The sequence below is a fragment of the Podarcis melisellensis genome (genome assembly GCF_964234715.1).
Source record: "Podarcis melisellensis genome assembly, chromosome: 3".
NCBI classification, from domain to species: Eukaryota; Metazoa; Chordata; class Lepidosauria; order Squamata; family Lacertidae; genus Podarcis; species Podarcis melisellensis.
This window is the reverse complement of record NC_138530.1, coordinates 71,753,962-71,765,965: the sequence shown is the minus strand read 5'-3', so window position 1 is coordinate 71,765,965 and position 12,004 is coordinate 71,753,962. Positions and strand designations below refer to the sequence as shown.

Genomic DNA, 12,004 nt, shown 5'->3' with positions numbered 1-12,004 from the left:
GGTTTTTTGCAACTTCAACTTACTCATTTAGGAGGAGATATACTAATTAGCTAGGGCAAGACAAGAATCAGTACAAGCAATATTAGGCTGTTACTGCAGCAATTGCTGACGTCGCATGATGAAGTGACTCAGATTTAGACCATGATGTTAAGTATCAACAAGTATTAGCCTGCATTATCAACCTCCCATCCTATATAAAGGTAAAGGTAAAGGTACCCCTGCCCGTACGGGCCAGTCTTGACAGACTCTAGGGTTGTGCACTCATCTCACTCTAGAGGCCGGGAGCCAGCGCTGTCCACAGACACCTCCGGGTCACGTGGCCAGCGTGACGAAGCTGCTCTGGCAAGCCAGCACCAGCGCAGCACACGGAAACGCCGTTTACCTTCCCGCTATAAAGCGGTACCTATTTATCTACTTGCACTTAAGGGTGCTTTCGAACTGCTAGGCGGGCAGGAGCTGGGACCGAACGACAGGAGCTCACCCCGCCGCGGGGATTCGAACCGCCGACCATACGATCGGCAAGTCCTAGGCGCTGAGGTTTTACCCACAGCACCACCCGCGTCCCCCCCATCCTATATGCAGAACTTATTAAGAAACTTACGCTGCATATGCCTTTGCAATCCTCATAAACATAACTTCATCGCCTCCTTTATCTGGATGGTATTTCAATGATAGCAAACGGTACTGCTTTTTAATTTCTGACACAGTTGCTCCCTATTAAGGTAAAAGTTTCAAGTTAGTTATATCAAACCTATTAATGAGAACTTCTACCGCTTAAGACACCTGCTCTAATTTCTCAGCACCACTCAATAGACAATCAAAGTGAAGGCAAAGATGTATCATAAAGGGTTCATGTCCACAGCTATATGCTGAAAGAACTCTTATTCAGTTAGAACCAAACTGACCACCCCAGATCGGTATGCAGTGTGGGAGGAAAAGGGGTTTCCCCCAACCCAAATACTTGACCTGAGGATATGATCACCTTAGTATCATGTTCAATTCGTCCCAATAGGTTCAGTGGAACCAAAGAATTCTGAGAAGCCCATAAGAATCAGTGGGGATACAACCTCCCTGTCCAGGCCCAAGCATGGATTGCCCACCAAAGTCATGTCAGGCCAAAACTGCCAACCCAGACTGGAAAGGACTGAAGGATATGCCCCTATCAAATTTCTGCCATTGCTACCATTACCATCTTCATTTTATTGCTTATTGATAAGTATAACTTACTGAGCACTTTGAATAGTGAATCTTGTTTGAAAGAATATATGCGTAAATATGTGCCCCATATTTTTTATTTATAAAATTTTATAAACTGCTTAATCAGAAAAAATAACTAAGGTGTATATGGTATTATATTTAGACAGTTGAGCATGTTCAAATCTACTTTAACCTTCCCATTATTCTATTCTGTACATGTACATTTATCTCGAACTGAATTAAAACTAAATTAAATAGTAAAGGATATTACTTACTGGGTCTAAATTTAATACTTCATATGGATTGTATTCTTGATATTCTCTGTCTGTTTTGGAAACTTTGTAAGCAAGAAACAAAAACAGTGCCCATCCAGCAAGCAGAACTATTTTCCTGTTGAAGTTGAAAGATTAAAGTAAGAATTTCAGACATGTATGCCACCAGTTTGTATGAATATGTTGGGAAAAGACAGTATCACAGACAAAAATCCCAATGGCCACAAACGCAGAGCTATTCCCTCTCATAATTAATGGGAACAGAATAATATCACCAATGCAAACTGAATAAGCATTCCCCAGAATTTTACGCATCTCTCTTCAGTTCTAAATTATTAACTCCTATTCCTTTCATTGTGGAGGAATGCCCATCATGGGGCATGTGATTCCTCTCTGTAGCACTCTATAAAAAGGGAACACAAGCATGGAAGGGTTTTGTGTGTGGTGCACTGAAGCAGATGACCAAGTGGAAGCATCTATATAAGCTGCCTTGCCAAGAAGGCGAAACCAATGTGGATTTCTCAATACACGCCTTCATATAGGTGTGGGGAACCTTTAGCACTCCAGATGTTGCTGAACTACAACTCCCACCAGCCCCAGCAAGCAGAGCCAATAGTCAAGGATAAGAGTTGTAGTTCAGCAACATCTGGAGGTCAAAGGCTCCGCACACCTGCCTTAATAGAACAGTGAAGTAAATTCATTCAAACCAGTTAATTCATACTTCTTAAGGGAACCCTCTCCACACACACTCATCTGCCAAGAAATCTATGGTGTCCACGGAACCCCATGAAACACAAAAGAGTGTAGGATTGTTCTGCATCACATTCCAAATCCATGTCAGTATCAGGCCTCCATAATTTCACATAATTAATTTCACCTAAAATACACCCAACACCTCCCTGTGTCTAGACTTCTAAAGATAATATCAATAGTGATGGGTAACTCATCCTTCAGTGAAGTTTGCCTGCTACTTATGTTTACATTGAAGAACCCCCAATAAACTTCTTAAGAACCCCAGAACACAGTTTAAAATCAGGAGCATAATTCCTTAGTAAAGTTGCAGATCCAAACCATTCACTTTGGATTCCCAGTGGAATCCTTCCATGATGTGTTGTTCAACCTTTGATCTTCTTTATAGCTTCTCTATAGTTATGATCCCGCCAGTCCACCCACAAGTCTACTAAGACCTACAGATGTAATACGAATGATCGTCCGGCATCATACTACAGAAAGCAGCATTACATTTTCAACTGAAAAGTAACACTGAATTAACTACAGTAACAGAACAGAAATTCTAGATAATAAACGATACTTACTTTATGGTGGGAATTATATTCTGCTGGGGTTTTAACAACCGTAATCGATACCACAGGCATCTTCCATACACTTTTCTTAAATTCTTTAAGCGAATTTGCTCTGTGAAGGGAAAAGGTGGTTTAAAATTTGGTAGCAGCAAAACAAGTAGTGACTTGGATTTCTTGAATCTGCTCAAACCTTAAAATAAAAATAAATAAATTATAATTCAACTATAAAGACTCTTTCTTTAATTCAACTAGAAAAACTCTTTCATAGGAACTTATTTGCACACCATATAAATATTAATTAACAGTTTACCATGAATGTGCAAATAGCTCCTGCTTCACCTTTCTTCTAGAATGAGTGGGGATTACCAAACCAAGATCCTCGGTTTAGCATTACTTACAAACTGCGGGTTAAGGTTTCCTCAAACAAGCCATTACATGAAGACAAGGGTTTGCTGTTGGGCAAAACAGACTGCAATTGCCCATTTGGACATAAGACTAAGATAAACACCCATTTTTGCTGATGGAGGAGTGAAGGAGTGATCTCTACATTCACAGTAAACCAATAGCCATTGCTTGCTGCTACATATAAACTGGGCCATAGTATCATCTTCAATTACAGGTTCACACAAAAGAATAAACAATTGACAACTACAATGTGTCAATATGGTTACATACTGCAACAGTCTAAATAAATTGTCCATTTATTTATCAAAAGGAGAAGCACAACCTGAAGTCATCTCCTTGAGTGATATTAAACATATAAATTAAAGCAAAATATGCAATTTGATATAATGAACCAGATATTTTATAGATACAGTATGAACCTCAGAGGTGAAAAGGTTGCTCATGCTTATATATTATGCAAACCTATGTCCTCCATTATGTAAATCAACTCAGTTGTTTTGCAGTTATGTTTTAAAGAGGTTTTGCTTGGATATCACAATAGAAATGCATGAACTAGCAAAATTTAAACTGGCTTTTAAACCTCAAACTGAATTAATTTACAGAAAGCATTGTAAAGTCAAGGTAACTTGTTTCTTATCCTAAAATGCAGAAATATTCGTAAAATGCAGAATAATGCAAGATAAATATCCTTATTAAAGTGAGATCTTAACTATGGATGTTAAGGACTGTGCTTAAATATTTTTCAACCCTCTGCAATAGAAGTGTTGTAGATCCAACTTTCAACATTAATTCTGGCACTGCAATTCTACATGCATGTGCAACATCCAAGCATTTAAATAGACTGATTTCAAAGAGCCTTAGAACCAAAGAACTTTTATGCCATCTTGATAATAATACAGGTAAAATAACTGAGCTAAGGAGTGTTTCTTTCCATCCTAAGTCGTCCCCTTTTATTCTGGTTTGGCATTACATGTAAAGGGCAGTCTTCTAGCCTGGTCCCTTTTAGCTCTAACTAATGGCGCTGCTATCATTATGTTGATAATTCCCCCTATCTCTTTGATCCAGCAAGTAGTTATAAATGGTACTTAGGTAAAGTTAAGTCTGCTATAGTCTTGACTTTTATGCAGCCTGACATTTAAGACATGTATTTGATAGGCATTCTGCCTGCAGCCACACTGCTTTCCTTTAGGAGTAAGGGAGCAAGTTCTCTCTTTATCTAAGGCAGGCAGGTCCAACAGGTAGATCGTGATCTACCAATAGATCACTGGACATCTGCAGTAGATCACTGGCTCCCCACAAAGAAGCTGAACAAATGTGGCTCCCCTAAAAAAAGCTCAACCTTTTACCTCCTCCCTGAAAAAACTTAACAACTTTGACCCGAACCCCCAAAAAGGGAGTAAATCACTGCCAGTTTTTAATTCTGTGAGTAGATCACTCTCTCTTGGGAGTTGGCCACTCCTGATCTAAGGTATCCCAGTTTCTACACTTCCCACACTCTCCTGGCCATGGAAATAGAATTAATCAAAATATTAGCTTTGCTTTTAAGGGAGGTTAAGAGGTACCATTCCCAATCATTTGGTCACAATCATACATGTGTGTTCTTGGTAACTCTCGGGAGTAGAACAAGTGCAGTCTCTCTACTTAAATTGCACATTCCTCTTTAATTATTTTGAAAGCGATAACATCCTATTCTTTGCCACTGTTTCAAGATGCAAATAGGTTCTTGAAACTAAAAAAAAAATGTTTATCTTTCCAACTCATTTATTACTGTTGTGCGTCACTGGTTAAGAACATGGTGGCTTGTTTTCGCTCTTCCATTACACAGTGGGCTAAATTGTAGTAAGTAATACAAACAAACCAAGAAGCATATGCACAGTTTTTTTAAAAAGCACTTAATGATACTTGAAATTAGAACTTTGAATTTTAAATCTATTTTCTGTAAGGAATGTGCTAAATAATTTATTCAAGTAATCTGCAAAGACATAAATGCCTTCATACAAGCATGGACCAAAACTTTGGGAAACACTGGAATCCAACAAAAAGCTCTACATTTTTATGCTGCATGGGTTCAAATGTTAATTGAACAGTTGATGTTCTCCAAACACTGTGAGCAGCTTTCAGATTCGAGACAAAAAAATGTGATGAGCAACTAGGGATAGATGAATCTGTCGATTTTGGTTGCTCCCAGGTCATCATTTTTCTAATCTCAAGTTCAGTTCTCCACATTTTAATTTTTTTTAAGCCTCATGGAAATTCATCAGCATTTTTCGTGTGCACTTCTACTGATATATACATTTGTACTCAATTCTGCCCAATACAGACATTTTTGGAAAGCAATGTTCCCCAGTATGATGAATTTATATATGTTATTTTCAGCAATAAGTACAGTTTTGTGCATATTTTACCTTGACTGGAGAACTGCATTGCAAAATTCAAAGAAGTGCAAATTTCAAAGGATGGCTAGGTTATGGTTTGCGTCTTCTTTTGGAATGTATGGATTAGGTGGATTTAAATGCAAACTGAACCCAGTTTCTCCCCCATCCATATATACAACTAGTAAATCAGTCAAATTCATAGGAAGTATGTAAGCTTCCATGGAACACTCATCGAGCTGAACCAAAATTGTAGCTTGAACCTATGATTTGGTTCAAGTATAGAAGACGCTACAGTTTAAGGAAACAGAAAGCAGATCCAGTGAGATCATCCTAGATTTTTCACAAGTCAAATGTGTACACTCTTAGAATTCGTTGCTAACTGTAGCAGCTGCTTCCTGCAATTATCAAGTACATGTTCTTGAAGAAAGTACCAACATAATCACACCATACCGACCAAGAACAGGTATTTTTGTGACATGCTCAGTAGATCTGTTCAAGTATGTTTAAGAGCGCTCTTATTTTAGTAAACACACACAAAAACCTGGCACAATTTACACTTTTATTTCAAATACAAGGTCAAATTAACTGGCAGAAAGCTCAGGGCTTGCGATTTCTCATGAAGTGTGTAAAAATGAAGCTGCATGTTTACAGGACTTTTAAGGATGCAATTTTAAATATGCATACAGAGAAGCAAGTCCCATTGAAATTAGTTAGAGTTACTTCCAAGTAAACAAATGCCGTTTTAAAAAAGTAGCTCAGATCCATACTAAAGCCCCATTGTTTAAGACAGTGATGGCCAAACTTGGCCTTCCAGCTGCTTTGGGACTACAACTCCCATCATCCCTAGCTAACAGGACCAGTGGTCAGGGATAATGGGAAATGTAGTCCCAAAACAGCTGAAGGGCCAAGTTTGGCCATCACTGGTTTAAGAGTACTAAACTAATGTTCTGTCATACCACAAGCACCTACATACACCTAGCAAAAGCAGGAAGACAAACTAACCCATGGTAATTTACATAAATATTGTGGTGCAACTATTCAGTCTTGCTTCATAGAAAACGCTAAACCATATCAGCTAAATAACTGCTCATAAACCAACCAACCTTGTCCTACAACATAATCCTATGCATGCTTATGCAGAAATGAGACACACTCTGTTCAATGAGTCTTAAGTAAGGTGACTGGCAGAGAGATAAGGCCTTGGATAAAACTTGAATGTGATAAGATTTTGCTTTGCGTAATAATGATGTTTTTAATGTATTTACCCCCCTCACCACTAGTTCCTCTAAATATGCTTTGATGAGTTAGGGGACATTCTGCTATTCATTCATTCCACCAAATGGACAATACTGGATACCACCCAATATAAACACATAAAATAAAACATTAGGATTTATTGTCTGCAGCCATCCCCCACCAGCATGAATATAGATGTGCAAGTTTGCATACTAAGGAGCAGCCAGAAGTCAGCTTGTTTGTACTTTTGTCATCTGAACACCTGCTTCTCAATACACCTCTTACACTTACACACACACACACACACACACACACTGACGTTCATAATTACCTTAAGTCAAGGTTAATCAGAATTTACTATTTTTCATGATCAAATGGTTTCCAGCAACTCTACACAGTAAGGATTTTTACTGCGGTGGATGTAATGATTTATACTCAAATGATAACATGAATATTTTTAGAATAGTCCTACACAATATGTTAAAACTCTGAGATCTAAATAATCAAACAGGCACCGAGCTATCAAATGAACATTTACTGCTCAGTGCCAAGATAGCTTGGTTCTCTAGAAATACTGTAAACTCAGCCCAACAAGGCCCCATTATCATTCCCTAAGCAGTGCAATATTCTATGGAACTTAAACCAAAACAGCAAAATAAGTAATTATACATTCTGCTCCTGATATAGATGGATGGCAAGTTGAACTGCATGTTAATTTTCCATCATTAGAAGCGATGTAAGAATTTGAAGTGAACCACCACCTGAAGGGTGCTGAATTCAACAGGCTTAACGCCACAGCCATTTTGACAACACCTATTAAAAAAAAAGAAACAAGGAGTACTGTTTCACATTCTTCTGTGCGCACATATCATAGTGCAAAAGTTATAACATTTAAAGATTGTTAAAAATGCAGCACCTCATTTTTGGACACCTTAAGACATTGTTCCCTATTAAACTGAAACCCTGTGATATATGACTAGGTCTAATACACATTAGAAGTTAAAATAACTCTACAAAATTGGATTGCAGTAAAGGTATACCAAAAGACACTGATACATAATGTTTGCCTGCCTACCTACCAGCAATGTATCTGCCTTAATTTGTGTTTCTCTCTGTCCCCCAAAATTAAACTTTGATTGTCACAGGGGTGGGGTAATTCATAGATGAGAAGCTATTTAGAAGCTGTCTGCAACCATTAATCAAATGCATCAATGTTGTGCATCTGCAACATTAGAAGCAGAAAGGCTGTGATCCTAACCCCACCAACTGGGAGTAAGCTCTATTGAATTCAATAGAACTTACTTCAGAGTTAAGACGGCGAAGACTGCACTGAAAAGCACCAACATAAACAACTTAAGACAATGGTGTGCAGTAAGATTTCCTCTCCTAAAACTGGAACTTCTCACTCTTTCCTCCCTCCTGTAACTTGCACTCTCCAAGTCTGTTCAACCCTGCTGCTGCAAGAGTGTGATACAGCCCAGGATTCTTGCTGTTCATAGTCTTCCAAGGGCCAGTCATGCAATTCACACCACCAACCTATGGTCACATTTCATCATTCTGAACTGCAATCTGAGAAAAACGAAATGATAACAGATCTATAGACACACATATATACAAAACAAGAATAAAGAGAGCATCAGCAACACTGCTCTTTATCTTTATTACATGATGGATAGAAGTGCATCCTCTGTGCAATGGTGAAAACAATCTAAAGGAAACATTTTAGACAGCCACATGATTGCGCAGCTTGTGGCCAACGGCTGAAGCGCAAGGTGCACCACCTGCAAAGCAAGTTCCGGCAACGGCACAAATTGCAACATTTTCCTAAAACCAGAGGGCGCCAGGAAGTTTTACCCCATTGGTTGTATAACCTCTTTCCCCATCACATTTTTGAAAATTTTGTCCCTAAAGCCTATTTGCATATACTATTCAAAACGGCATAAATTATACATGCTGGCTTATTTAATGACCCTTTCAACCTCCAAATGTGCAATGTAGTCTGTTCCTAATATTTGGAAAATTAGGCTGGCTGCAGCTATGCTACACAGTATACACCACTGAGCAATGTGAAGTGTTTCCACAACACACAAACACACACAAACACACACACACACACACACACACACACACACACAGGCTTTACAAGCATTGTGTGACAAAGCAAAGAAAACCCCGACACCAGCATGGCATGGCAGAGGTGGAAACAAGCAGCAATACCAGATGGCATGCCAAGTCCCCAGAAAGTGCCTAACTCTGGAACACCATGTTTGGCAGAACGACGTGTATTTCTTCTTCCAATTGCCACTTTTAATTTACAAGCAGCAACGTTGTTCCAACAGCTGCTTCCACATACAGAATTTTAAGTAGCTAAATAAGATTTTAGACAGAGGTCTGCTTTTGATGCAACGCTAGGCTGTGCTTATATGTCATGTGAAAAAGCCCCTGGTTCATGCACTACTACTTGCATGTCCATGAGCTTGGCCCAAAGGAAAAGACCAAAATCATTCACTTTACTTTTTAACCACAGTATAGCGCTACATCTGAACCAGACACACTGTAATTATTCTTAACCATGGTTTATGTCAAATTCAAACCATGGTTTATGAAGCTGGCTTGTTTCAAATAAACTAGCATTAAGATAAGCCAAAGTTTAGGGTTCACACACAAAATTAAATAGTGGTTCATTGAAAGTGGAACCAAAACTTCCAATCTTCTCCTTGCAGATATGCAAGAAAAGGGGAGAGTGAGAAACTCACAAGTCCAAGTACTGTGGTACCTCTGGTTGCAGACACCATCCATTCTGGGGTGCCGTTCACACCCTGAAAAGTCTGCAACCAGAGTGGTGCTTCTGCACATGCGTGAACTGCAAGAGAGCACTTCTGCGCATGTGCAAACTGCACAGAAAGCTTCTGCGCATGTGGTGAAACCCAGAAGTAAACACCCGTGTCTGCTGCGTTCTTAACCCACAAAAAATGCAACATGAAGCGTTTGCTAGAAGAGGCATGACTGTAATGTAATTTGGTGTTATGTCTGACCAAGGCCATAGACTAGGCATAGGCAAACTAGGACCTCCAGATGTTTTGGGACTACAGCTCCCATCATCCCTAGCTAACAGGACCAGTGGTCAGGGATGATGGGACCTGTAGTCTCAAAACATCTGGAGGGCCGAGTTTGCCTATGCCTGCCATACATTAAGTCCTATCTTATAAAGCAAATGTTTTATTGTGAATTATGGATTACCGAAGGCAGGCTTTTGGTTTAACTTACCTGTTTGCCAATGAGTTGAAAGTCTGTCAGTTTGTTTGTAACACAATAATTACCGTATTTTTCGCCCTATAGGACGCACTTTTTCCCCTCCAAAAATGAAGGGGAAATGTGTGTGCGTCCTATGGGGCGAATGCAGCCTTTCGCTGAAGCCTGGAGAGCGAGGGGGGTCGGTGCGCACCGACCCCTCCCGCTCTCCAGGCTTCAGGAAGCTATCCGCTAGCCGTGGGAGACACAGCTCTCCCACGACTAGCGGAGAGCTTGCCTGCACCCAGAAGCTTGGGGCGCGCTAAGCTCAGCATGCCCCAAGCTTGGGGCTTTGCGCAGCGCTCCGCTAGCCATGGGAGAGCCCCGTGAAGTCGCGCGGCTCGCCAATAGCAACCTGTTCTGGGGGCTGGGGTCAGGAAATAATTTTTTGTCTTTATTTCCCACCCAAAAAAACTAGGTGCGTCCTATCGGCCGGTGCATCCTATGGGGCGAAAAAATGGTACTCCACTAGGAATTCAGAATAAAGTTCATGGCACAATCTGGTAACTCAAACATCAACTCAAGCCCTGCACTAGTTTTCAAACATACCGTTTACCCTGAAGACTCAGGTATCAGAATTAAAAAGTTGGCGTGAACACTCAGGGCAACATTCTGTTTTTCAAAAATGAACTCTGCCTCAACCTCCAGACCTACTTTAAAAGAGAGAGAACTATTGCCCAGTACAGCCACAACAAACCACAATTCACTGTTGCATGTGGGACAACAATGGTTACTTTTCCCCAGTAAAGGACTATGAAACTAAATGAAAAGAGGATGTTAAAGCAGGTTCTAATTCAGAGCCAGTCAGAAACAGAAAATTATTCAGAATTCCTTGGCAGTATCTCTTTCCTTTCAGGAAAAGGTTGGCTAGGAATCCGGCTTTAGATATATGCATCACCAGCCACATATCAGGAAACTAGACAGCTTCAATCTAGCTTCAGGATCCCATTAGACTAATGATTTCAGATGATGCTAAGGGATGAAGAAAAAAATAGCCATAAAATCCAGGAAGACAGATTCAAAACTTAGGACGTGTCCTTCTTAGAGTGTATTGTATTACTTAACATAGTACAATGGTGTATTGTATGGAAGAATGTCACATAAGACAGCTGCAAATACAGCTTCCCTCATTTTGGGACTTTTGCAATAATGCATTGGGTTGAATGAAAACTGTCTGTCCAGTTCTGCTATCAGTTCTTTTATCAACTTGTATCCTGAAGGAAACACTTATTATTTTAGGTGTTCTGTGCCCTAACAGATATTCTATTAGAATATCAGGTTAATTAACTTTCAAAATGTGTGCACAAATGACATGAAGATCAAAATACGTGTTATTGGCTTTAGGATCAGCCATTGCTGACATCTGTAAACAGCTACTTTAGATACTGACATAAACTAATACTTGTTGCAGCACCTTAACAAAAAAATTCAGCTGAGCAAAGAGGCTTCTGAAGTGTAAGATGTTACAAAATAATTCCCTACTTATTTCTGCCTATTTATTAATAGAACCAAGTAACAAAGTTGGTTTTTTGGCTGGTTAGTCTTTTAAACCTCCATGACTTCACAACCTCTGTAACAAGGGGTGCAACAAGGGATGATCAGTATCTATGAGATACTATTATTTGCTGGCTGATTTGCTGCAAAGGTCAGGAGCAGGTTTCCCCTCCTATCTAGCTTCAGAAAAACCCACAGCCTCTCAAACTTTCCAACAATGTTTGCATCCTTGTCCATAATGACATATGTTCTAAATACTGAGAAGCAGTCGTCTAGGAGCCTGGAAATTAAAACTACAAAGTCGAATGGGGTGTGGAGTACAGTGTACTAACTACCAAGTTCTCAAGTGAAGATTCATTTTAGGCTAAAAGCTACACCGAAACAGAGCTTGATACAAACCTATTTATTCTGAAGCACTCACTGAAATGAT

The 12,004-nt window shown here is 39.6% G+C and overlaps 2 protein-coding genes across 2 annotated transcripts in view; one reads left to right on the top strand and one right to left on the bottom strand.

Moving 5' to 3' along the window:
* LOC309366170 (uncharacterized protein) overlaps positions 1-12,004 on the top strand; it is a 61,761-nt gene that overhangs the window by 35,519 nt on the left and 14,238 nt on the right. The window lies entirely within an intron of this gene.
* The window catches only part of SEC63 (SEC63 homolog, protein translocation regulator), a 29,320-nt gene that overhangs the window by 16,273 nt on the left and 1,043 nt on the right, over positions 1-12,004 (bottom strand). Inside the window, exons 2-4 of the mRNA XM_081904630.1 lie at positions 2,786-2,885; positions 1,473-1,587; positions 602-714 (exon numbers count right to left, since the gene is read on the bottom strand). Of these exons, the coding sequence (XP_081760756.1) occupies positions 602-714; positions 1,473-1,587; positions 2,786-2,885 (328 nt within the window). The remainder of the gene's footprint in view (positions 1-601; positions 715-1,472; positions 1,588-2,785; positions 2,886-12,004) is intronic.